This window comes from Ciconia boyciana, chromosome 1 (assembly GCF_034638445.1).
Source record: "Ciconia boyciana chromosome 1, ASM3463844v1, whole genome shotgun sequence".
NCBI classification, from domain to species: Eukaryota; Metazoa; Chordata; class Aves; order Ciconiiformes; family Ciconiidae; genus Ciconia; species Ciconia boyciana.
The window spans coordinates 137930312-137958056 of NC_132934.1; the positions used below are offsets into that span (position 1 = coordinate 137930312).

A 27745-nucleotide genomic window follows, 5' to 3' on the forward strand; every position below is an offset into this window, starting at 1 on the left:
CCTTTCTGGCTCCAGAAGACAGCACATCCACTGTCTATATTGCTACCCCCAGCTCCAGGAAGGACTGCCCAATTCCTTGACTGCTATTGCAACCTTACAGGCAGCAGTTACACAAACAGCTTTGCTGTCTTTTTGTTCGGTGCTTGTACAGTGCCCACGAGAGCCCCGGAGCCCAGCTGCATGGGTGGTGCTGCTGGTCTCACAATAATGCAGTTCATAGTGATAATAAACAGCAACTTAAAAAATAATCAGTAAGTGCTTATATTGCTGTTGCCCCCAAAAGATACAGACAGCAGCTAAGACAGGTAGTGAAGTGATGTACATGAAGCATCTCTATACATATGCTGCATTTACTCACTGAATTGCAGCTGTGATTCTCCAGGTCTCCGCCTCATGAAAACTATACTCCACTTTTTCATGAGAGCTCTCATGGAGAAAACCAGCTGGGCAATCGTAATACCTGGGCTGAAGTGGGTGGAAATAAGAATGCTTTGCTCCCATTTCATTAGAGTAGTTACTCGTAAGCTGATGTATGCTCCTAACATTGCACTTATCTGATTGTTTCTGTCTCCTTTCACAGGCTGTGTGTGCAGTGTGTAAGGATCTGAGTCTGCACTTGGAGGTTTGCCCACTGGCAGCTGGCTGTGCCCAAGAGTATCAGCTCTTCAAAGTGGGCAATGCACCTTACTGAGAACGGCAGGAATCGTTTTCAGTGGATTTTGGAGGCAGGCGTGATTGTCCTATCTGCTCCTTAAGTGATTACAGCGCTGAATTTCCCCCTCTGCCTTTTTTCCTCATGTCTTCCTGTCCCTTCATCTTCCGATGATGTGTTTGTAGAGGACCAAAGTGAATACTTGGAGCCACACGACTGTAAAGCTCTATTGTAGACGTGTCTCTCTCAACCAAATTGCTAGCATGGGCACAGAACCGCAGAAACAAACTCAGATCATTGTTTTATGCTTCAGACCTTCTTTTTAGTCTCAAGCATGAGACCTTTTTGAAGGCATTACTGAGCAGACAAAATGAAGCTTTAAACAGAAATAGCTGCAACCTTAGCTGTGGAGGAACTAGCAGGCTTTGGAATTAGGCAATAGAACAGTTTATTAAAATAAGGGGGGAAAGCTCCTTTGCAGACAAAAAAAAAGAGAAAAAAAATCCATTTGGAAACATTACATAAAACCAGAACACCTCCCTTTGAGAGTGGATGGGCTAGTGTGCTGTTTCTCTTCGTGAACCTAAAATAATGCCACAAAGGAAAGAACTGTCTACTCCCTCTATTGATGAAACCAGAAAATGCGGCCACGGAGCACTTACCTGCACAGGCTCCAGGACGCCTGGGAGGACAACCCAACCCTGCACTAGGGTTTGAGGAGAACATGCAGCATGAGGAGAAAATAACCTTTGTGTTGTGCCCGAGCACTTTTTTTTCACAATAGCCGGTCTTTTTCTAAGGAATTTTAAGAGTTGTCTGCGATACTTTTGGGGAGACTGTGGAGCTGGTGGTTTCTGAGGTCAAAAGAAGGACGCTTAGGCCCCATGGAATGAGTGAGTAGTCTAATGGTGATTTCATCTGAGACAGAGGAGATTCAAGACTTGCACTGGAGCTCTTAGCTAGGCTGTCCTTAGGCGTCTTCCACTCCCTCCATAAATAACAGTATAGGTCTGGAAGCAAAACAGGATTTGGGTTTGTGTGTTTTGCTTTTCATCTCGAAAAATGTAATGGCGGTATTCCTCACTGAACAACAGAGCGACAGATCTGAACTCACCCATGAAGCTAATGGTTAGCTGCAGCTTAATGAAGTTGAAACACGAAGTAAAGAGTGGTGCAGGGCCTCCAGAAAGAACCTGACAAGCATCGCTGTTGAACTGCTTCCAGTGAGGGGAGGGCTCAGTGTTCCCAGCCGGGAGAGGGGGCAGGAGCCGGATCCCGCAGCTGAGGGACTGTTTCCTCCTCTCCAGGTGGGGAAGGAGCCGGCTGGCTGGCTGGCTGCCAGCCTTCGCCGGGCTGTGTGGTATTCTTCCTCTGCGTGCGTTCTGTTCCTGCGTTTCTTTACGGTTTTGGCCTTTCCAAGTTCGTTCCTTTCTCCCGATAAAGGTTTCCTTGCCTGTGCTTGGAGGGAGAGCAGAGAAGGTCTCTTCAGAGGATCAAGCAAGTTTAGTTGTTTGTCCTGAGGAGGCTGAGCTTCACTGATCCCACTCCTTTTTTCTGCTGCCATGAGGTACCCAGCAGAACAGTTACAGGTCTTGGGTGACCCAAGCTGCCGGTGGGACTCGCACCCACGTGCCTCTGTGTGGGGTTGTTCTGCACAGACTGTCAGACAGAAGCAGCAGAGCGTGCCCCCAAAGCAGGTGTTCGGTGTGGTTAAAGATGTAAGACCATCTTCCCGAACTGGCACAGAAAGGAAAGAGAGACTTGGGCCAGAATGTAATTGCCGGCTGAGATCTGCTGAAGCCCCGGTAGCCCTGCAGACGTGTGCTGTACACTGCGAGCACCCTGCCTATTGCCGTAAGCCTTCCCTGAGGGCACCAGCTCTCCCCGACACGGCGGGGGAGGATCCGGAGGTCCCACAGGCGGCAGCCCAGCGCGCCCCGCCGCGGACCAGCGGACGCCGGCGGGACGGGGATGCGGCGCTGGACTTGGCAGGGTCAGGCCGGGGCTTTCCCCGGCTGTGCCTGCGGAACGACCGCGCCGAAAAACAGCCGTCCCTCGCCGCTCGATCCCTCCCCGAAACGCAACCGCACGGTGCCGGCGCGGCCGCAGCGCCCCGTCGGGGCCGCCCGCGGCAGCGCCCGGCAGCCGCAGCCCCGGGGCCCGCGCAGCGCGGCGGGGCTGCCGCCCTCCTCGCCCCCGACGTGGGCGCCCGGCGGCGGTCTGCGGGCAACACCGGGCCCGGCTCTTCCCGCCTCGGGGGGAGGCAGGCGGGCCCTGCCACCCAGGGACCCGACGGGGTGGGGGTGCGGCGAGCGGCTCCCGTGCGCGTCGCGGCCGAGGGGGGAGTGACTCTGGCAGGCCGCGGCGAGCCGCGATAAAAGCTCCGCTGCTGCCTCCTTCCCTCCCCTTTTCTCTCGTAACTTTTTTTTTCTTCCCTTTCCCTCCCTCTCCCTCCCAGCAAAGTGACCGCGGCGGCGGCAGCCCCGGAGCAGCCCCAGCGCCGGACGCCGCCATGAGCCCTCCGGTGCCGCCGTCGGGCCGCGCCGCCGGGGGCTGAGCCCGGGCGCGGGGAGCGCTCCCGGGGCCGCGCCGCTCCGCGCCGCCGCGGCGGGGGCCGGAGGCAGAGGCAGCGAGAGCCCGGGACCCCCGGCCACCCCCGCCGTGCCCGGGGCAGCGGCCGCCGCGATGTCGGCGCAGAGCCTGCTGAGCAGCGTCTTCTCCTGCTCCTCCCCGGCCGCCGCCGCCCCCGCCGCCGCCAAGAGCCTCTCCAAGCGGAGGCTCCGCCAGACGCGCAGCCTCGACCCCGCCATCATCGGCGGCGGCCGGGAGGACGGCGAGGGCGCGGGCCGGGCGCCGCGGGCGCGGGCCGCCGGCAGCCCCCCGGGGGAGCGCCGCGGTCCTCGGGGCGCCGCGCCGCCCCCCGGCGCCTCCTTCTCCACCCCCAGCACCCCGCTGGAGCGGTCGCCGCCGGGCAGCGCCCTCTTCGACGAGGAGAGCCCCCGCGGGAAGCGGAGCCCCGGCTGGGAGCTGCCCTTCCTGGCGCGCACCCCCTCGGCCTCGGCGCTGAGCGGCCCCGCCGGCCCCGCCAACAGCATCTTCTCCTCGCCCCGCCGCTGGCTGCAGCAGAGGAAGGGGCAGCCCTCGCCGCCCGGGCCTCGCCCCGCCGCCTACGTCGTGTGGAAATCCGAGGTAGGCCCGCCCGCCCCCCGGGGACGGGCACCCGCCGCGCCGCGCCGCCCTCGCCCCCGGCCTGCGCCGCCGCCGCCCAGCCCGCCCCGCCGGGCCGGCCCCGGGCCCCGCAGCCGCCGGTCGCCGGGACGGGGCGGCCCCGCGGGGCGCCGCCTGCGCCCCCCCTCGGTGGTGGGTGCGCGGCGCGGCCCCCCGCGTGTCCGCGGCAGGGCCGGCCACGGCCCCGGGCAGCGGCTGCGGCTGCGGTGCCGTCGAGGCCGCCGTGGGAGACGGGCAGGGGCGTTCGCGCCGGGCGCGGGGATCCGCAGCCTTGGCGGGATGGACGGCGGCGTTTGGTGTTCCCTCGACAGGCTCCGTATACGGTTGTCCCGGGCGTGTAAAAGCGTCCCCTCCCAGTTTCACACCTCGTAAACCGAAGTATGCGATGGCTTCTAACAAGATAGACAAATTATTTTTAATGTGCGCACCCAGTGATCTGTGATTTATTTGACAACGCACATGTGTCAAAACCACATGAGGAGCGGTCGTATTCCAAGACAAATCCAACTTTGCAATGCAAATATTTATTCGTTTAACTTGGATGTCGTCGATGTTGGGCGGCAGATATCATACCATCTGGACGAATGTATTCAAAGAATGCGGCATTGTTTCTTGATAGCGATCGCTCGGCGAGTTGGTTATGCGCAGCCCTTCGTAGCGGGAGAAGAAGAAAGTTTTTGTTTGAAGAAATTCTCCATCCTCTTTGTGGTGTTTAGGTTTCCCGCTTAACTGTTTAGGAGTGCCTCCTGGAGCTTTCGGGTTGGGGTCGGAACGCAGCCTTTTCGGCGTATTGCCATTTCCATTTAAGACGTGTTTATTATAAATCGCCAATACTAGCTAGATCTACAAACGCAACAGCCCCATGGTTTCAGCGGGATGCAGGCGTCCTTGAAAAATCGTTACCTTACACAGTGATCTGGGATCCAAAGCCAGGCTAGGCACCGTCACGGCACAAGATTACCAAAAGTAGTCTTTAAGGGCAAAGGCTGCTCTCCCCCTGAACAAGCCCCACGTCCTCCTGCTAGCCTGGGCTATAAAAGCCGTCACCATCTGCCGGTGGGGATGGAGCGTCAGCACCCGGGTGGTGACTTCGGGCATGGTGCTGGCTAATGTTGAAAGAGGCAGCGAAGATTTTTAGCGGTTTTCAAAAATGGATTATTATTAAGTCTTGAGATCAGAAGTTACTCTTAGCAGTATTTCATCTTGATGCTTGAATTTTAAGGTAGTTAAAAATTCACGATTTCAAAGAACTTTGTGGGAGTTGCAGTGTCAGTGACAAAAAACCTCCAGTGAGCCAGCGGCTAATGACCTTTAGGTGCTCACCCTAATTAAGGGTAAGTTGTCTGCTTATCCACTTGCAATTTGATAAGGAACATCAAAAAGTATAAGATACGTAAGATTTCCTGCGCAGTTTCCTGACTGAGTCCAAGACTCAGAGCGTGGTCTCCCTGTTTTCACTGAATCCATGCGAAGGTTTCGGACACTTCGGGCACGTAAGGGTTGGTTTACCTGGCATTTTTTGCAGGTCCGTATGCTGTCAACCATGTAGCACACAGAATGCAAGTTCAAAAGTGCAATTATTTTTCCTACGTTGGTGCGTATCTAGTGTTTTTAAATAGTCAAACCTTTTTTTTGGGGGGGAGGGGTTATATTACTAATAACATGATTGCTTTACATTTGTAATTTATAGTGAAATTTGATTCAGTGCAGTTTCATGTGATGTTACAGCGCTGTTCTCTGACAAATTGTTGTTTACTTGGCATTTGAACCTGGGTAAGTATCTTTCATACATTTAAGGAATGGGTGTTTACACTAACAAAGTGCGGTCTTGTGTTTTGGAGGCATCTTTCCTATTGGCAAGGCCTGATTTTTAGAGTAACTGGTACTTATGTGTAAGTGCAGTTTAAAAAAAAAAAATCACCTTTACGTTAAAAAAAAAAACCAACATGTGATTCCGATGTAAGAGAACAATTTTGGGAATGTGCGCCCAGTGCTGTCAGGACAAGTGAGTGTCCGTGTCTCTGTGCCGGGTCCCCGTGTCTGGGCTGGGCAGGTGGCCGGGCCACCGCTCTCCACCAGCCCTCAGTTGGGCACAAGTGTCATCGCAGTCGTCGTCCCAGCAGTCACGGTGGTGGGGCTGCCATGTAGGAACGGGGTGTGCTGCACCTGACAGCCGGGCTGCTGCGGTGGGTCCGCGTCGTCGCTGTGAATTTGTGGCATCGTACGTCGGTTGGCATACAGCCTGATACCTGCTGGTTTCAGAGTTTCTATTTGCAAGGCGTTATACAAATACTGACTTAGTTATAACTATCAGCAATAACATGTAAAGTGGTCTCAATCTAGATTTTAAATGAAACTGCACATACATGATTTTGATCATATTCCCCTTCTTATTGCAGGCATGCATCCTAACGTGCATTCCGTTTGGTTCTATCATAAACCAGCATTGCTCATAAAGGATTTAGTTGCTTGCTTCCTATTTAGTCTTTACTGGAAAAAGACTTGTTCTGTTTTTAGGAAGCGAAGGATTCTCTGTCTCTGGGGCTTCACCCTAGCTGTGGCAAAGCAAGTGTGCTTGAGGAGGTGAAAAAAACACATTTTACTGGGTGAAAAGGAAATAACTGGTTATAATATTGTAACTTTAAAAGGTTCCATTATCGAAATTACTGTATTCTCAATAGGAAATCTGTCGTTCAGTTTTTTCCAACTTGAAAAATGAAGAACATCAGGACAATGATTTTATTCAGCTGTAAAAGACAACTGAATAGATGACTGCAAGCCGAAAATGAGCATGGAAGGTTTCGGTCTGAGTATTTAAAAATTCCCATCCTATTAGCTGGGGAATAAAAGAGATATTCATTCCAAAACCTGGTTTCTTTACCTTCGTTCCAACATCTTCAGTATAACTGCGCTTTTTGGAAAATATTTCTCAAAAGCCACTGTGCAAGCAACAGGGTTATGCACTAAAAAATAATATTTTAGGAGATATATATGGGAATTATTTTCTTCCCCTTACCTTAATCTCTAAAGCGGTAAAGAGAAGTAAAAACGCAGTGGAGATTTTCTCTTCAGAACCTCCTCCAAGCTGGATCTGTGCGGTGGCGTCGAGAGGGATGTGGTGAAGAAGCGGCTTGCAGCACGCTCTGGCACCCGAGCTGTGCCAGTCCCGCTTGGGCAGCCTGGTGCTTCAGGGGTAGGAGCACCTGGCCCGCCTGTATTGGGATTTTAAAGCCTGCGCCGAGCGCTCCCATGCCAGCTGATCTGCGATTTCTCTATATGAGGCCAAAATATCCGTCATAGCTTTGGTGTGAGGCCAGGAGAAGGATGGATTGTTTGTTTTACCTTCTTTTTATGGTAGTTCTTTGACTTCAGCAGTTCATACCGCAACCCTGCCTACTGGCCTAGGGATGGAACGGTTGCTGCTCAGTTCATGCGGCCATTCATAAATAATGTTTAATGGAGCGCCGGAGCGCGCAGGTGATTTCCAATTTCATCAGCAGGTCACACCTAAAGGCTTTACACAGGGAAGGGTGTTAGGCCCATTTTCTTGGATCCACAGATTTTTGGATGGGAAGCATCATGTGACAGGGGTGTCTCTCACTCCCAGGTGACCTGGCTCTTCTTTATCGACCCATAATTTTATTCACAAGAATATTTTACAATTGTAAAGATTACTTTTAGTAGAGCTTTACTTCGCTGACAAGCATTCTTTCCCCTTTCTATTATCTGCTCATGTATAAGCTGCTTAAATAAAAAAACTGTTCCCGGGTCTGTGGAAATCAGTGACAACATTTCCAGTGGTTTCAGCGGGGCAAAGCCGAGGGGGATTTTTAACAAGGAAAAAAAGCATTCATCCTCAATTCCCATCAGATCTCAGCTGTCTTTTTAAGCCATTTTCCTTAAAGAAAATTCACTTTCACTTACAAAATTATGCCTGTTATGAGTATTATGCTTTCATTAAGTGTTTCATAAGGTCAAGTGACTCTCTAAGTAAACTAAATATCATGGAAAAAGGTGGTAAAAATATGTAGAGATACATTAATGCCTTGATTCTGCCAATGTCTAGTCATACATTTATGCTTAAGTATGGGAGTAGTCCTGTATGATTTAAGAATGCTTACAGTGACTGACTGGAATACGTTTGCCAGGTGAAAAGTCCAAAATAGCTCAAAATGAATGGATCTGTGTGAAGTCCCAAGTTGCGTTAATTCTTCTGCTTATTTTTCTGTCCTAAAGATGGCAATGAAAAGCCACAGCATGTGTATAAACAAATGTGGCAAATCACGTGAACGTATCTGAGAAATCTCTTTGTTATGATAAACCAAATCTACACACTTAAACTTATATGGCCTGATTATTTTGCTGTCATACTCCGTGTGTTACTGACTAATTAAACTTTAACATCTCCAGCTAATACGCTTTTTTGGGGGAGAACTGTTTTTAAAGTAGTAGTAGCATAACATCTGCAGCCTTCCCGCTTGCGTGCCTGGCCGCCGGGAAGCAGGAGGCACCATCGTGAGTTTGCAACTTGCTCCTCAGCGCCTTCGGGTTGCTGCGGGCGGTTGCCTCAGCCCTTCCTCACCTCTTCCTCCTCCTGGCACAGCCTGCCATTGAGCTGCCTGCTCGCCCAGGGAGGCTTTCTATCAAGCATAACGGGGCGAGGGGTCTCCCATGGTGCGAGAGGGAAGGTTGCTCTGGTTCCGCAGCAGGTTTTTGAGGAGAAGCCGGGAGTCGTCCTGGTGTCTCCCGAGCTGCCGGCCAGCCATGCTGTGGCTAGCTGCAAGGATGTTGGAGATGCTCATCTGCAATATCAGAACAACACTAGTTTAGCTAAGTTATTTTATAACTTCTGTTTGAGTCATATGGAGTGATAATTTAGGGCACGGCTGTTGGAAGTAGTGAACGCTCACAACTCTGGTTTCAGCTAATAGTTGCCCTGGGAGGTCAGCTTCCGTAAATTCACTGGCTTGATACTTTAAGAGTTTAAATCCATTGGGAAAGCGGTCTCAGATTCCCTCTTTCCACATCTCCTTGCTTGCCAAAATTTCCTCCTGAGCATCACTGTTTTTTGCAAATTAATTTTAACCCCATTTTTCCAAGTTGCTGTGAGTGGCTAGCTTACTTCTTTCTGCTTTTTTACAGCCAGTGCTTGCTTCAAAACTATGCTGATGGGAGAACATACATGAAAAATACTTTCAGAGATAAAGGGTAAAGCAAAATTCTTAAAAATTGGGCAAACCAAGAGGTCACATTCCCATATAGATATATATCTTTGGGTGCTTTAAATGAGTATTTTTCTTTGAGGTTAGTGGGACAAGTTGTTTTGGAGAGAGAAAGGATTGATTGCATAATCAAGTTTGCAGGAGCAGAACCTGTTCGTTGTAAATTTAGAGGAGGGAGAGCTTTTCTTTATTTTTCCTTCCCCTATTCAACTCGTGAGCAATGATTGATGCATATTCTGAAACTTGTAGGTTACCTACAGAAAAGAGAGAAAGAAGGCAGTTTTCTCCTGTTTGCTAGGATGCATGAAGAAAATGTGAGATAGAAGTATATGTACTGCATCACTTTCAAAAGATCTAGGATGAGGTATGTAAGTGAAGACATCCTTTCCCCAGTTTTCACTAGGCATGGCACTTCAGGTGGTGTTGATGTGACAGCACATTTGTCAAACCAGGGGTTAAGCTGAAGCTTTCGAGGTGTAAAAGCAAAGCTGCTGCACTTGGAACTGGGGATAAGGCTCTACCACTGAAGGCTGCAATAGTTCACATGGTCTAAAGGTTGGTACTCCCCAATAAACTAATTCAACACTATACATGCAAATATTTTAATGGAATACCTCCTCAACATTTAGTCTCTTGTGACAATGTCACGTTTATTGCTCTCCAGTTGCCATAGTCTTACAGGCTTTATCTTTGATGAGCTCTCGGCCTCATGTTTTTGACTTCATTGCTTCTGCATTTGCCTGTGTTTATTGTGTGGCTTGCTATGATGAGATGTTCTAGAATTGTTTCCCCATCAGATGTAAAATTTGTCCGTCTTTGGGGAGGAATCACAGGGAATGTATTAAATTGCCATCACCACTAGCTGATCTTTTTGCCGTAATGATCTCTGAAGAGTGATACATAGCTGAAGTTAAATGTGAGCTCAATGTTACACTTCTCTTTAAGCACCTTGATACGTAATGCAGACAGTTTTCTGTATGGATGGCAGAGAGGTTTGAACATATTCCTGTGTAGAGCCCTGATTAACAGTCCAGGAAGCAAAATGGGGCTCTAGCATGTTTAAACGGCCTTTTGTCACCTTGGTTTTTTGGTCTTCCTCCAAACATTTAAAAAACTGGACATTCCCCCTCCCCAAAATTGCTAACTTGCATTTTTCCCCTTGAGGAAGGCTTTTTAATGAGATGTGCGAGAACTGTATTTTGGAAGGTTTTTGTTTTTTAAAGTAAAAAACTTTGTGTGCTGATATTTGCCACTGAACTATTCTGCTTTATTTTCTTCTATAAGACACCCTAAAACACTAGACACACAGATTAGTTTCAGCCATCAGTCCATCCCATTCAATGCTGTAAGAGTTTGTAATTGCAAAATTTGGTGGGCAGAAATGTTGTGGGTCTCGTATGAAGAGGAATGCCATTAAAAGTAACTAAATATATTCAGCATTTCTGAATTTGGCAAATGCACTCTTCCCATTCCCAACTAAATTACGTTTGAGGACATTTGGTGAAAATAAGGGAGTTGACAGCTAGGACAGACAGAATTCTCCCAGAGTGTGCATTGCTTAAGTAATGGGAAAGGAACTTGTGAAAATAATAGAAATGAGACTGAAAAGTAATTTTGAGCGGCTTCTAAAATATCAACAGCCCAGACTGCTGTCTTGACTTCGTGATGGAGTTGGCGGCACATTTAGCTTTGCAGACTCTGTTGTATGACAAGAACTGCAGCTGGGACAATTTGCAGGTGGAGAACTTTACAGGAGTCTCTCTTCACTCTTCTGCAGTGTTGTGGCTGTATAAGCGTATAGGTATTAAGCACTTTTTTTTTTCTTTTTTTCCTTCCAGATGTAAATATCATAATGGAAACCAGCAGGGAGTTCTGAGCAAGTAGGGCTGAACACTCATGCTGGTATAGTAGTAACTAGATCGTATCAGTGTCAGAGTTGCAGAGTTGAATTCTTAACGTAAAAAGGTAACGAAAATTAAGGTTATAATGGCAATACTATCTTAGTCTCATTAAACATGATGCAACGCTGCTCATATTTGATTTTCTGGCTATGTGGCATAGTATTTGAGAAGGTGAGGGTCACTGGAATTAAGGTGATGTTTTAAAACATAGGTTTTGTACATCCTAGGTTGCACTGGTTTTTAACTGAACCAGGTGTCTGGATGGTGGGAGAAGAGGCCAAATATTCCCTTCAGCTTACGGAAACTGGAAGGGGGCCAATAAGGAGGTAAGGGCAAGATTTAGACTTCATTGGAATTTGGCATTGAGACTCATCATCCAATTTTGTGAGGTATTGAGCTCTCAGACTTCAATCTGAGAGAGTACTCAACTGTGTGCTTTACTTTTGGCGGGTGGATACTGCTAGTCAAAACAGAGTATCAGGCAGGAAGCAAAGCCTTTAGTTATCATTCAGTCCTAGGAATTTTACTTACTTCACCTCTCTTTAAAACTTTGGTATCTATTGTTTTGTGCAGATTTTTAAGCTGTGTTTGTTCAAAATAATTTCTATTATTTTTTATCTATTCTTATCCTGTAGCAATAATACATATCAATGGAAAAGTACGCGCAGGCTTTCTGGTTGAGTTTCAGCTTTTCCTAGATGTGTACAGACTGGCTATTTCAAGTTACATGTCTGTTCCACTCCAGTTGTCAGCAAGGAGTTATTAAATCCTTGGGAGAGTTAGGGGTGTTTTTGAAGGATTTGATGAGCTTCCAGTGCTTGACGCTTGCCACATTGTCGTACTGGAACCAGATGTTGGGTACCACGTGTTTGTGTTGTTGGAGCTAAGTAGGTTAGGTACTGTGTCTCTTGCCCCTAAATAGAAACAGCAGCTTCCCACCCTAAAGCTCTTATCCCCAGGTCATCATCCTCACAGTCCTGGCTATGGGAACAGCTTGCATCAGCCTCCCAAGTTGCAAAACCAGAACTGTCTTTTCTGGATCTTCCTACTTGCTCTCTCCTGTATCCTGTCAAAGCAAAGACCTTCTGATTTACGGTATTTCTCCATGAGGACTCTTTGACAGCGTAAGGTCGAAAAGAGATTTTTGAGTATCGCATTTAGTGAGGATGCACATGAGCACTCAGTCCCGTGCAGAAACTCTCCCTGTGGCTGCTGAGAACCTGCTAGGACTTTGGGTAGATCTTGCTTTTCTCTTTTCTCCCCTGTTCATTTATGATTTCCTGTTCCCTGCACTCGGACCTTTTCAGGTTGGGCTTGTCTTTTATCCATTTCTAGTTGTCCTTGTTATGTATATCTTCAGTTATGCTCCATGCCAAACATTAAAAAGGAAGATAATGTGTCTTTTTCTGGCTTTCATCACCTGAAGTTCGTACTAAAAAAAAGCTGCTTTACTGTAGCTGTAGCCTGTTATTTGGATTGGCCAAGTCAAATGTTAATGAGTCCTTTTGTTCTCATAAAAGGTTTGCCTCATAAATGGACAAAATGGGTTCCAGCAAAGTACAGAGTATGATAGAGACGTTGCTAGCAAATGAAATGTTCATTTTTTTATAGTGTGATTAAGATTACTTTTGCACTGCCTCAGAGTCATGCTTCTCCAAAGGACTGGCTTCCTGGATTTGATTTTCAGTGATGGGACTGTACCTCCACTGATTTTGTAAGACTGTATAACTGATTTTGTAAGAGGAAGACTAATACAATTTTTCCATTGCTATTTCAGGTTTTATTTGCTTTATCCCTTTGTTTCTGCCACTGTTGTAATATGGCAAGATAGTTTTTGAGCACTCTCTTTTTCTTTTTTCTCTAAAGGGTAATTTCAGTTGAGTTGCACCCTACTGAGAGTAATGTGGTGAGAAACCAGTTGGCAGTGCTCTGTTCAGTTTTCATTTGCCTCTCTCTCTAAAAGTCTAAAAATATTCCTCCTACAGGAAATGTTTTTCATTCTGTTATGTCTTTTGCTTCCCGTAGGAGGTATTTCTTTTAATTTATTGAATAAACCTTTCTGAATTGTATTCCCATAAGAGTTTAGGCACAATAGAGTCTTTGGGCAAACTGTCCAAGAGATCTCACCATCTTCTGTTTTTAGAAGGTATGCAATTGTTTCTTTATACAGTGCCGTCAAGCTCTGGGACAAGCTGACACTTACGTGAAATGGGAGAATTTGAAGCTAAAGAACGCGGATTAACACATCTGCTGTAACTTCTCAAATTTTGTTGTTTTTATCGTACGTATCATATTTATCCTTCTTAAATCCTTCTTCTCTTTTCCCTGCCCTCGATTTTAAAAGGATTCTGGGCAATATTTTGATCTCAATCTCATTACCACAATTTCTTTTGTAAGTGTATGTGTATATAGGAAGGCTAAATCCTTGTAAAATCCTGGTTGGAAGTCAACTATGTTTAGCTGTTAATTTAATGTGGATGACGGGGCAGGCTGTTATTTGAAAGGGGCGGTGGGGAAAGAGAGACTGGGATAGATTACATTTTCATGCTCCAAAATAAGACCCTATCTGCTTTATCCTAAATTAGAACAATATGGTTGAGTTTTCTTGTGGCTATTTCATAACATTCCTGCTGACAAAATATGGTGTGCCTTTTGCTCATTGCTTCACTACTGTTTCTCAAGCATGTGTTCGTGTCTCTGGATCTAGTGACGGCTTTTGTAGCAGCACGCCATGGGGACACGTCTCATATGTCTTTAGAAGGGGACAGTGTGTTTGCAAACTATATACAAAGTGGACTGCACGAGAGAGCGGGTACCAAACCATAGCCAGCTGGGAGAATTAGGCAGCCAAATTACTTAGATAAACACAATTAGAAGTTTTACTTTTTTTCAGGGATAATGTGCCTTAATTCTGTATTCACTAAAGGCATGTGATGTAATTAGGAGTCAACCTGCGTGGAGGGTTTTAAAGCAACTTTTTAGTAGAATAAGTAGTAAGATTTATATTGGTCCACTTGAATATTTGAAAAATCTCTGGTACACTGTCCAAAATGCTTCTTGCCCCTTTTCTCTGCTTGAGGTCTGAGCAAATACCATTTCCATGCTCCATCAAGGCTCAGATAAAGACCTTCCTGTTTCATAAACCTCTCCTCAATGGAGGCAGAGTGAATGTAACAGATGAGCATATTTTTCTTTCTTGAACTATGTAACAGAGCTTCCCACGTTTTTTTTAGCTCAAATGCAGCTAAATTACACCATCTCACATGGATCAGAGGAAAACTAGTTGATAAGTTAGTGAGTGGTGGAAGGTACGTAATGTGGAGAATAAGATGCCTGCATACTATGTTGTAGGAGCAAAAAGGTAATGGGCAGGCCAAGGGAAGTGACTTGGCCCTTGGGAGTCCACATCTTGTGCAAGGGAGATGCTGACATACTGGAGCAACTGGAGGGCCATCGAGACAGTTATGGAACGAGAGTGCTTAATGCACAAGGAAAGGCTGAGATTTGTTTCAGCCTGGAGAAGAATAAGGGGGGATGTAATTCCACTTTTACTACCTAGATGGGGGCTAAGGAGAAGAGGGAGCTGGGTGTTCTCAGAGTTGCACAATGACAGTCACAAGTTGCAGCAAGAGGAATTTTGACTAGGTCTAAGGAAAAAACCCATTCACAGCAGGAGTGGTTAAATATTGAAATGGGTTGCCCAGAGAGGCTCTGGAATCTCTGTCCTTGGAAATTTCCAACCCTTGACAGGGCAAGGCCCCAAGGAACCTGACTGAACTTTGAAGCTGTCCCTGCTTTGAGCGGGAGATTGGACCAGACGACCTCCAGAGGTCCCTTCTGACCTATTTTTTTCTGTGATTCTGTGACTCTGAGTATCATATCTTTCCACAGTAGAATGAAAACTCTGCTCTCTTCCCTTGTGCTACAAAATACTTTCGACCGAACAGAAGTTGATGGATTACTGCAGAAATTATGATGCTCTCCAGCATCAACATTTGAAGCAGGCTTACAAGAAGAGTGATTTCTTTCATTGCATCATTCTCCAAAGTTGTTGCTACACTAACACTCTGTGAGGCATACTCTACCGTTACACTGCAGCTACACTGCTGGTGTCTCACAAATGCAAAGAAAGCCAGAGGGTTTTTTTTAAAGATGTCAGTAAAATTTCGAAAAAGTCCCAATCAGACCCTTCTTAGATACAGTTTTTTTGCAGAGACCGCTTGACAGTGCTCTAGCAGAAATTCAGCAGGGATTTGGCATGATCTTGACTGGCAGGGAAGTTTCAGTAACTACTTGCCAGGTAGGTGTCCTGCTGGCTCATTTAACCAAGCATGCCTGCATGTTCCAGCATTAGGGAGCCCAGGGTTTATAAGGTATCTACCTTCAGGACAAGATGCTGCCGGGACAGACCTGCTCTGAAGTTGAGCTCTGTCTGCTTTTGTGGGTTATTTCACTTTAGGTTTAAAAATACTGAACATTTGGCAAAACACTGTTCTCTTTTCCTCCCCCATTTCATGGTAGTTCAGTGTGCTCGTGACAGGCCATATGATGTGCTGCCTAAAACACTTCAATTAAATGTCGGTAGTAAAATGATGGTACAGAAGCATTCCTGTCAATTTAGCTTTTCTCACTTTCATTTTTGTCATCTTCCTGAGTGTATTGTAAAAGTAAAAATAATCTGGGAGAGAAACGGAAGAAGAAGGAAAAAAATTGAAGAGGTATTCGAGAAGGAAAGGAAATCTCCTGCCGAGCTTTGAGCTGGGAATTGCATCAGATACACAGAAAAATAGGTGTGGCAGTAGGACAGTTCAGGCTTTGCCTATATTGTCTTACACAGCAACAGTTTAACCTGATATTGACCTTACAACTTATGAGCTTAAGGGTACAGTTATGTAACTGGGATCAGTCAAAGCTAAACTAAACTGGAATAGGCAGATGGGGCCACATGGCCCGGAAAAAGCTGGTACCAAATTGGCTTGCTGAACTAAATGCTTCCATGCTGCTATTTAAAAGCAGCACAGGGCATAATTTGCTGCTGTTTATAATGCAGTGGTGGGCTTTTTTGAGCTTCTGGAGTATGTTGGTCAACATCTGATCTCCTGTGTCTCTTCTCCTTGCTCTTGAGAAACGATTTTCGTGAGTCTGGATTTAGCTGGCAGAGGTTTTGCCAAGCAGGTGTGGCCTCCAGCATCGAGTGTAAAATTGGGCTGCCAGAAGGATCTTGCCTACAGTAAGATGAAGCCTTGATGGCTTGGGGTCATAAGCTTTTGCAGTCTCAATAAGTACCTTTTTCCTTGAATGGACAAGAAAGTAAAAAAAGAAGAAAGGTGACTGTGGATTACAGCTGCGTGGTTCAAATAAAAGGAGATAAGGAAGGGGAGAAGGCCAAAACAGTGTAAGAAATGAGTAGTGAAGCAAAACATCATTAGGGCTGGAAAACTGGATTGCCACTGAAGTGCCACCACCGCTGGGAAGAGGAGAGCTTTGACTCCTGCTTGCGCATCCCTGTCCCGTCTCACTCGTGGTGTGACGTCCTGGTGTCCTCCTGGGAGCACTGCGCCCGACGTGCTGTCCTGGGGCTGCTCTGCGCTTTGGACTGTGCCTGCTGTGCCACCTGGCCTTCAGAGAAGCTCCCACTTCTGGTGCAGCTGGGTAAGATGAAAGGTCGGTGTTGGACCAGTGGTGCATGGTCCTTACTGGCTGCTGTGGTGTGTTGCACTCCCTGAACAGTTCTCACCATCGTCTCTAGTGATGAGATTTTTCTGAAGCCCCTGACTCACTTTTGGAGATGAACCTCAAGCTCCTAGATCGTTTAGATAGTTTTTGAAACCTTATTCTAGATCTTTTATATCCTTACTTTTTGTTATAATAATTAGAATCTCCTTCCTTTCTTTTTCCTTCCCAGAGGAAGTTGTCTGTAATGATGAGGTCTTCCACACAACTGAATAGCATTTTTTAGCAGTAAAGGGGTCTTCTGTCTTGTCCATATGTCTTCTTGAGCTGTTTCTCATTGCAGTAGCACTTTCAAGTTGCCTCTGTAAATACTGTTCATGTTTTGTTTGTGCTTGCTTTATGGTGATAACTATGTGCTTTAGCACAACTTGCTATATTATATTTGCTTTCTACTATCATTTGTTATTTTCAGCTCGTGACAGCGTATCTGCTTGTTTTTTAGAAACATGTCTTGAGGCTGTATCAGTGCATTATTAAATTCCAAATGCATGCACTTTATTTCTTTAATCCAGTAGCATCCAGCTTATACACTCTGATGGTAAATGGAAACTGTGATTGCCATAGAGTGTGGGATCTGGCATAAGTGCCAGAATGAAAAAGATAAGATCTGCTGTTCTTTGGCAACTCCTTCTGTCCCTGTGATAGCTGGCTTGGAGGGGACGCTTGGGGAGTTACGCTGCGGAGCTGTATTTTTCAAACAGAGCTTCCTCTCTGGGAGTCTTTTGAAAACAAAGCTCCCTGATGTTTAGATACTGGGTTCGAGAGCTTGGTTGTTTGGAAATCTCTCTGACAAACGAGCTGGAAGCTGGATATTGTCTTGATTTCTATGGAGGAAATCCTTCCTGTATGTCCAAGGCTGCCAAAGGCTGCAGCCCCCGCAGAGCCAGTGAGGTGCCTGGAGGCACCCTGGAAATAGAGACATGGGAACAGCGATGTAGTATGGCCATACTACAGTTGTGGTGGCTACAGAGTCTCTTATGGTCTCAGGTGGCAGGACACCTTTCCTAAATGCTTTGAGCTCATGGAGACCCTTCTTTTGGACCAAGTCCAGCTACTTGGACTTAGCATTCAGCGTGAGATTTAGCCATACACCTTTTTTGGAGCTGAAGATAGCAGGCTTAAGAAGTCACTTGAATTACAGTTGAAAAGAATGAGATTCCTGCAGTGAATTATTTATTTCTGGTTTCCTTCCAGTTTTTTGAAATACACTCCTTTGGTTGACATAAAGGCATTTAATAATCATATTGCTGTGCTGGAGGGTGACTGGCCCCTTTAATTAAAATAGGACCAAAGCATTTGTAGGAAAGCAGGACCTCTTCTTGGGCTGGATCTAACTCAGACAGAGTGACACAGCCTTTGCAGGCAGGGAGACTGAGAAGCCCTGCTGGGGAGGGCAGGAAAGATTTAGGGAGGAAGGACTGGGATGGTTGACCCAGTTGCACCAGGAATCGTACAGAGACTGTTTTGTGATACTTGGTGGCCTCAGCAAACAGATGTTTTCCCCTTGCTAAGTTTTAGAGAGTCTTAAACCATGGGAATAATAGCTAGTAATACAGATATTTAGGGGTAATTTCTTCAAGAATGAGGGGAGAAGGAGTGAAGTTCCCAGTGCACAAAACTGGGTAAGAGAGACCTGACATGGTGGAATGAATGTAGGCAGTAGCTGAGGATGATGGGGAAGATGGGACTAGGTAGGGGTGGATATCTTTAATGTTTGATGTAATAACAGGCTGAGATGCAATGGAAGAAGGCTACACAGAAAAAGGTGACATCATCAAAGCCAAATAGTCTTTGCAGAGCATTCTGGATGAGTATAAGTAGAGCAGCATTGCATTGGAAAGGCGAGGAAAGAGAATGCCACAGCCATTGAGAAGATAGAAGTCTGCATAGGATTTCTAGCTGGGTTTTGTATTGAAAAGGCTGTGTATTGACAATTTGTGTATAAATATAACCTCTTTTAGCTCCTGGCCGGAGGTGGGTGGTAGGAGTAATACCACATATTAATACCAATACCACACCTGTGTTGACTTCCTGCCTCCCTTTCCATAGGCATCAGATTTTCCCCATGTCCTGGATGTCTAGATGCAGAGTGGGGCATGGTGTAAAGATATCTGGTCTAAGCTAGGAAGCTGACATGGTGCAGGGCTGCTGCTCTGGGTCTGCTTGGGTCCCAAAGTAGTGCAGCCATGGTCCTGCAGTGACTAAGCTAAGAAATCTAATAAAACCTAATAATCTCTTGAGGAGAGGGTGCCAGGTACTGGGAAACCATAGTAATAATAAATGAGAAGTAAATTAATTTAAGTATCAGTCCACTTTTATCTCTACAGGATCTAAGTTTGTTTCATTAGCACATGCTAAACCTTACAGGGTATTGGATCATGCTTGTACTGTGAAAGGAGTTTGACACCCTTTACGAGTGAGATTACCCGGACATGGGGCATAAAACCAAGTTCAGCTATTGCCCCTGTAGTGATACCTCACCACCCTACTTGTCTCCTGTCCCAACTGGAGCGTGGCTGGCTCGCTGACAGCCCCTTGCCTGGGGCAGTGTTACTCCCCTTCCCAAGCGGTGTCTTACGATCGGCTGTCTTGATCCCCATGAGCAGTGTTGTTGTTACCCGTCGGTCTGCTGAGCCCGTGGGGACGGTGCACCTTACGAACCAGTTACCGGACAGCCGTGGTAGCTGTGAAGGTACCACCCCCTGTGGTGGGTTACTGAATCCTGGTGGCTGGACAAGAGGGGGATGCTGCCCTTTCAGCTGGCAAAGGCAGAGGCATCGTCGTCAGAAAGGGAGGAGGTTCTGTGCATGGTTTTAAGTACACCAATTTAAACTCTAGGCAGAAACACCATTTTTTAAAAAAAGCAGCAACAGGAAAGTCTTGATGAATAATACTGATAGGCTAAGTAATTCCTTTTGTTTGAAAGTTACTTAGTTTATTCCAAGGACCTTTTGCAATGTTTTCTTTGCACATTAAATGTCTTAATGAAAAGCTGGCATCTTCCTGTGAATTATTAACACTTACCTAACAAGTGTTTACATTTGTTTGCCTTGAAACTTAGCTCTGCAATACTATCTGCAAGCACTGAGTTTTCAAGCCAGTGCTTTAGTAGAGGTGCAGATGAGGTAGGAGAAAGTGGCTGCTGGTTGTTTATACATAACAGTTGTGCTGAGCCTCCTCCAGTTGCTAACCATGCGCATCCGAGTTTCTTACCTGTTTGTTATGACCGCTTAACTACTTTTGAACTGTTACTCTGTCAGCAGCAGTAATTGTAAGCCTCTTCTCTAAATACCTTCTTTATTATTTCTCTGAGAAGGGCAAACCAACCTTCAACCATACGCAATACTCTGGAGGTGCTTCATTGCCTGGAGCCTCATTCCTGCCCATACCCAGTACTGGACCACAGCAGCCTGTGGGGCACAGACCAGGGCACAGCTTTGGTCTTCTTCAGCACCTCAGCCCCCTGACAAGGAGAGGTGCACCCCAAAGCATGACACTATCTTTCATTTGGATGGGTATCTTCATGTTCTCCGTTTGATACCTTTTTGGAGACAGACTGTCAAGCTTCGACCTTGTACAGCGGTTAATAACATCTTACAAGGAAGTTGCTGGATATTATAGCCAAGGTTGCAGGGTACAGTTCCTGGTCCTGATCCTGGTGCCCTCCAGAACTGTATCATCCTCCCCAAACCGGGGATTACTTCTGTGAGAACTTGCTTTGACGGGAGACAAACCTACTTGAGTAAAAACTGGTTTTGCAGCAGCCACTTTTTAGTACTGGGGAAAAAAGAGAGAAAAAAGCGCAACAAAACCACCAGAAGCCGAAGACCCATTTTCCATTTAAGAGGCCACATATCTTACTTGGAAATGCAAGTTCAGGAACGTGACTTTAATTATTGGTGACCTTGTCACTTGAGAAGATGAATTAATTTGTATCTTTTGTTCTGGAAGATGGATATTTCTGTGTCTTGATTAGATCTTTGTATGAGAAGTTGAGAGTGGAACAGGCAACTTCTAAGCCAGGGTTCACTATTTCAGCCTTGTTAGGGCACAGGTGGCTTTCACAGACGTCCTTGTCCTGGTAGTTAGCCATTACCAAGAGGGATCTAATGATTTACCTTTACCTGAACAAACATCTCATAAAAGGACAGCGCAAAGGACCAAGCGGTAGATGCAGTGAAGCCTGCCCTGACAGCTCGAAATTTGTTGTGTTGGAGGTAAATACACAGACATCTTCCCTGGGCAGCAGCTGCAGCTCATGGGGCAGTTCTGCACGCCCAGGCTTAGCCACCACAGGATTGCTCTGCAGTATTGGTGGCACTGGCAAGACAGCTGAACGTGCCTGGCTGTCCTAGGGTACATGCCCCCCTGCCCTGCGGGGTGCCCTGTGACCCACGGGGCACGTCTTGGAAGTGCCTACGTGCCCTGTGCATGCTGTATCACCTATGGGACCTGTTCAAAGCTGGCTTGAAAGTCCCTTCATTGGAGGCAAGTGTGAGTTAAGGTACCCAGTAGGCTGCTCCCCCACCTTTTTCCCCTGCCCAGCTGAGTTGTAAAGGTGTGCTTTGCGTGGTGTTAGAATCACTGCCTGGGAGGAAGTGGCTGAGCTGTGCTTCTAAAATAGCTTGTTTCACTGAAAGAGTAGAATTGAGGGAGTTCTGGACATCCAGGAAAATGGTAGGTTTGAAATTAGGGAAACAGGAATTTGCTCTAAGCATTAAGACATGTAAAAGCACTTTTCACTCTCCTTCTCTTAAATACGTGCAATCCCATAAATAGGACAAGAAAAATTATACTCTTCAGTGACTATTTAACATGTAAGATTTTAAATCTTTCCCTCATCTTAAATGGCATTTATCAAGGTGAATCTTAGAATTAACTAAAACATGTATTTCATCTTTATTGATGAGTCTCTTTAAACTACTTGAAAAAATGAGATTTTCAGTTTTAAAGGAGTACAATCAGCTCTCCTTAAAGGCATGTATATCAGCTTTTGGTTGATTTCTGATCCTGGGCTCCAAGTCTGCTCATAGACATAGTAGGAGAGAACTGCTCACATGCAGAATTAATTAATATTTATCGTGCCTTTATCTTGCTAGAATGCGTTAGACTTCAAAGTGCCGTGCGTTGATTGTTTTGCAAAAATGCAAGGCATTAGTCTGTAAGAGAAACATTTCTAGCCAGAAAATCAGACACTTTTGTAGCCAGTTCTGCTATTTATTTAAAAAAAAAAAAACTAGAGTGATTGGTACGGCCAATGAACATGAAGCTTTATCAGGCGGCATGCTGATTTTAATTGGCATGGTTTCTTTATCAGTGGTGGTCTTATTTAAAACACGTCTTAACATCTTATGGAACCAATTAAATATTACTTTGCAAATGGTATGGTGTTTCAACAGATGTGTAAACACCATGCTCTTCCTAACAGGAAAAGGTCACAAATAAGTCAGCTTTAAAACTAGGGTTGGTCATGTAATGCTCACGAAGGAAATACAGTCTTTTATACTGAAATAATAGAGGGTATCCTGGTGCCTGTTTTGGGACTGAAGCAATATAGTTTTTTTGTCAGGGAATCACAACACATGGTCCATTTTTGATACATGTGTTTATTTTAATAAAATGAAAACTAATATTCAATCAAAAAAGCTTATAGTGTGATGCTGTCAGTCAGGACTCTGTTGCGGTCTCTGCTTGACAGTATTTATTTCTGTCTGTGATTGAGGTTTGTTTTTTCAGTTAATTTGCCTTCCCGTAGTAGGGAGGACTGTATTTATTAGATCTTACCATGCCTAATCTAACACGAACACCTGCTGGGAAGCTGTAATACAACGTCCACTGCGCCAGTGAGATAAGGACCCGATTTGTTTTTACTTGACACTGTTTCATATTTACCGTATTTCTTTAAAAAACATTTTGGAAATTTTGGTTTGGTGTGAATATTTGTTTAAGCTGTCCCATCAATCACCGCTATGTTTTACTTCCATAGGCAATGCCGTGGCTGACTCCAGTATGTCCCTGCACAAGTCTCTTGATAATCGTTTGTGCAAGATGCGATCTGCCTCCTTCCAGACTTCCTACATCCACAGGCTTATTTAATTTTGAGACTTCTTTGACTTCATTGTTCTTCTTTGCTCTTTAGACGACGCAGTACTTCGTGGCTTAGACAGATCTTCATAGAGAGACTCGTTCATATTGCGAGAGGAGTAAGCAACATTCATTTAGAGAGTGTGTTGCTCCTGTGACTTAATCCAATATACTGAATGGGAAAGAAATGCCGAATGTGTATGATTATTGGCACATCTGTTATGCTGTTTGCAACCGGTGAATTAACACATTAATACATTCATAAGATAGTATTCTATCTTATGATAAGATAGAATACATAAGATAGTATTCTATTCTAGTGACAAAATGGTTTTAGTCATCTTTGTATGGTCTATGGCATTTCTTCACTTAGATGCCTTACCACACCTTGGAAGCAGACAGTTGACATGTCATTCATGTTAGAAGTAGCATTCAACAGGATATGAATTATTTTGTCTTTATATATACAAGCAATATTATATTCTGTCCTCCTCTGCTCCCGGGAGAAGGATAAAAACCAGATAAAATTGGTATAAAAAGTGTATATTTTATGCATATCCAGAATGAATCAGTTAACTGAAGACCTGTAGAGCAACACAAATTCATGAGAAGATTTTATCTCTAAGTGCTGGGCATTTATATTGATGCTATATTATCTGATTTATGTGGATGTATGTTTTTAAGTGTCCCTTGAATTGAAGGACATCACTCATTTTGATGTTTCCATATAAATATAATTTCACCTGTATATGCTGCCATCAGAAACAAATATGCAGCTGAAAAGATAAGGTTTAAAAGAACTACCCCCATATAACATTGCAAATATATTTCTTGCACGTGCGTATGTTCCTGTATAGTTTCGTGCATGAATAATTTGTGTATGTTCGAAGTAAAGGACAAAATGTTTCCCACATTTGGCTTTGGCAGGGCTAATGGTTATGTGTGAAAACTGGACAAAAATAAAGATTCATTATTGGCCTCACATCTGAGGAAGCTCTAGAGCATAATATTTTCCTCCAAAGTCCTCTTTAAGCTTGTGTTTAGTAAGTTAGCTTCAGATCTTCCTATCCAGTGCTATTCTAGCATAGGAAGAGGAGCTTTGGCTTGCCAAGTACTGACCAGCCAGCTGAGATGTGCGCATGGTGCGTCTTGACCTAAGTGCCACTTTGGAACAGGGATGTGCTGGGGAGCCGATCCCCATCTACTAAGATAAAGAAGCCACGTGAATAGGTTGAATCTTGCTTCCCTTGTGCGTAGCTCTTTTCCCTTCATGTAGAAGTGAAGAGGCAAGGGAGTGGGAAGAGCAGGTCTGGTGCAAACCCAGGTCCTGCCCCTCGGTAGGGCCAAGAGCCAGCTGGACCCAAGGGTGCAGAGGAGCTCCTGAATCTGTCGCTGAAGAAGTACTCCATGGAGCTGATTTAGCTGAAGATTTAGATTGTCTATCTCTTAAATCCTTAGGGCTCTTCTGTTTATTAGGAAGAAACCTAATAAACAGAAGTATAAATAAACAGAAGAAAACCAGGTAACTGGTTTTATGATGTGACTCACAGGTGCTTTTCATTTTTGCATGTGATTGTGTATCCACTGCTTGCTCCAGCAACAACGTTAATATGTTTAGAGTTATAGAAAAAATGTGTAGAGCATCATGCTAGAGAAATTCTGTGTGACTGTATAATTAATGACTACTTCCCACTTGAGTTCAGAGTCAAAGTTATACAAGCAACTTTATCATCAAAAGTTTCCAGTTTTGCATGCTTACATTTGCAAGTTTTGTGTTCTTGTTAGGTGGCCTCTCATACAGGATTGCACTTGTCAACTGCCAAAATGCTAAGGCTGAAAGAGAAGGATGCCTTTTTTTTTTTAAGCCAGTCCATCCGGGTCAGAATTCTGGGAATGCTCAAAAAATAACAGTTACTTTGTTACATTTCTATACATATGTGGAAATGTGGAGTTGTTGCAGTTGCCTTTTTTTTGTTGTTTTGTTTGGCTTTGTTCATGGTGAGCTGCAAATGAAATGATTAAAATTCCACCCACTTCAGCACAGTCTGTCTAAACATGGGCCTTCAGAAGGCCAGGGCTCTTTTAGTTTTAATCTGAAAAATTTTCAGTCTCTGTTCAGTGTCTTGTATAGCTTGTTTCCACTCTGCTTCGGATTATTGGGGTCTGCTCCGTTAAGATGATTCAAAACGCTTCATGCTTCCCTGGCTAATGATAGCAGTAAGTGAGGTGTCCTCTCCTATTCCCCATCCTCATGTTTCCCTGAGGTCCCCAGTCAGCTTTCAGAGCTCAGTTGAATTGGGGCTCGCGTTCTTAGTGAAAATACATTCACGTATGACTCTTCAAAGTGGGTTTCATTTCTTTAGAATAATATAACTCTGGGTTGCAAACAGCCTTCAGGAGTAAGGAACAGACTCCCAGAGAAAATGTAGCTAATTTGAAGTGATTTGGGGGCTCTCAGCAAAAGCTTTTGCACAGCTTTCTTGTCTGTCATGGGTAGGTAAACATCCAAACTTTGCCTCATCACATTGCTAAAATAAATGTAGCTGCAGACATGTGCTGTGGGTATTCAGGCAAGCAAAATTCCCTTTAACCAAGGAAGAGAGAAGAATATCACCTATGTCCCCAAACCTGTAAAATTTATCTGGAAAATACAGACAAAGGTGTGAATAGCACCTGTAATTTCATTAAGAGTAAATTACAGTAAACTAGAAGGAACTGATGTATTCAGCTGTGTTTTGTCTTCAGATGCTTTTGGCGTTCTCAAAGTTTGTTATTTAATCTTTTGGGGAAATTTTCCAGGTGCTAAGGATGTCATACGCTGTCTATAGCTGAGTTATAACCCCTTGTCTGCTTCTTGTCTGGGTCTTCAGTTACATTTTTATTAGTAGTCCTTTAAATCATGTTTGGGTTTGCAGTCCAGGCCGGTTAGCTGAAGTAGTTTTAATCACTGATTTTAAACATGTACTTAATTAGTAAGCAAGGGATTTGAGGTAAAGCTTTTTGGATTGTATTTCATAGTTATTTTTCTTGCAGGATTGATTTGTATTGATTGATAGCTGTTTCATGCGTTGAGTGTCAATGGCAATATGATCTTTTCCTTAATTTGGTATTTTTGCTATTGAGACTGACAAACTGTGTACATACTCGTTATAAATGGTGAATGATGTATGCAGCATGTGGTCATATTTTACTCGTGGTGATGTCTTCTTGGAATTCAGTTCATGAGGCAGAAAATCAGTGTTATAAAATTGTTTAAATAATACTGAGTTACATATATGAGAAGCACTGAAAAGTGTCTAAAACCATGTTTTGCTGTTGAAACTAAGGGAATTATCAGATGATCAGTTAAACAACGCTATATGTGCATTAAAGTTATCATTTTAATTTGGATCAGGGGTGTGCATTGAAACAACTCTGTTCATCACCTGCTCTCTCTGAGCTTGGGTTCAGATCCTGCAGCAGCCTTGGAGCATGTGAACGGAATTGCTTTTACATGAAATTAGACTGCAAAATGCGCTAGCGCGTGTTCAGCCTACATCAGATATGCTGGACACCTGAAAAAGCAAGCTGTGCTTTGCATCTACAACTGAGGGAATTATTAACTTGTTAGAAATCCTGGACAGTATCTGTAGGTAGGATGACATAGGTGTCTGAATGAACTGTTCTTGGTTTCCATTTCTTTCAGATTTTAGAGCTGTATCAGCCTCTTCTGCCAAGTTTTATAGATTTGGAGGGGGAAAAAATCCTTTCTTTCAGTCCGTTCCTCAGCCTTTAAATGAACTAGTTCTTGAACTGGGCTGAACTGAAGAAAATGATCTTTATTATCAGGAAAATAGTTTGTGATTGAGCAAACCACTTTGCTGGTTTATCGCTTTGATGCATCCTGCAGGTCCTTAAGCAGTTTGTTCTCCAGTTCAGTGGTTTAACTCGTAAACTTCATCAGCAGATGTGTAGTGTTTGAATTTAGTATGAATTCTTTTAATACAATATGAAAACATAAGATTATAGTAAATTAGATTCTCACATTCTAAAAGTTTGTTGTTTATTCTTTTGGGGAAATTTTCTGGGTGCTAAGGATGTCATACATGGTCTGTAGCTGAGTTATAACCACTTGTCTGCTTGTCTAAATAGATCTATTTAGAAATAAAATAAGTAAAAGCCATAGTTATCCATCTTGCCAGTCACTAATAACTCTATTGTTCAGATTCCTTGGATGCAAACCATACCTGGCCCTCATTATTTCTGCTCTTTCTCATCTTCAGCTATCAACAGTATATTTCAGGAAAGAGTATGGGTGTTATTTTGCTAATGTCCTTCCACTATAAAGATGGAATGCAAAAGATGCAAAGAAATCATGCATCTTTTGTGTATTTTCTTCATCCTTGTGCCCTCCCTTCTTCTACCTGTTTTGCTTTTATTCCAAAATGTCATGACGGCGAGTTTCTCTTCTAGCACATGGCTAGGAGCGCCCTAGGCTTAAGATCTTTCAGCAAGTGAACCACTTCTGTGCTTGTACCAGAGTCAGACATGAAGTAAGCAAGGAAGTGGCAGGGATGGGTGGGATGAAAAACCATGCGGCGCTGCCTCCCGGGGCTCAGGTGTGTGAGTGTGGCTGTCCCGAATGCTCAGAGTTGCCTGTGTCCCCTAAGTCCTTCTGAGACAGCTGGCATTGGGCTGGGGAGGGCATCGCTCTCTTCTGTGTCCCAAAAATAAAGTGAAGGAGCAGTGCATCTGGGTGCTTGGACAAAAGAGCCTGGGAAGCCTTAGCCACCCCTCAAGCATTGTTTCCGTGACTATGGCTCCCCGGTCTGCCCTTAGTGCATTTCTGAAACTGGCCCTGTGGGCTAGTGGGGACTGCAGGGAGAAGTGGGGGCCCCTTTTTGGGTTCATGACTTACTACTGTGTGTAGCAGAGTGTGAGCCCCA

General features: G+C 44.9%; 1 protein-coding gene across 2 annotated transcripts in view; it reads left to right on the forward strand.

The window, feature by feature from the left end:
• Window positions 1-3100: 3100 nt before the first annotated feature.
• Window positions 3101-27745, forward strand: part of ARHGAP6 (Rho GTPase activating protein 6) — a 339527-nt gene continuing 314882 nt past the window's right edge. Inside the window, exon 1 of one of the 2 annotated variants that reach the window (XM_072849492.1) lies at window positions 3101-3841. In XM_072849492.1, coding sequence (XP_072705593.1) covers window positions 3338-3841 — 504 coding nt within the window. In that variant the 5' untranslated portion in view covers window positions 3101-3337. The remainder of the gene's footprint in view (window positions 3842-27745) is intronic. The other variant, XM_072849490.1, reaches the window with a different exon arrangement.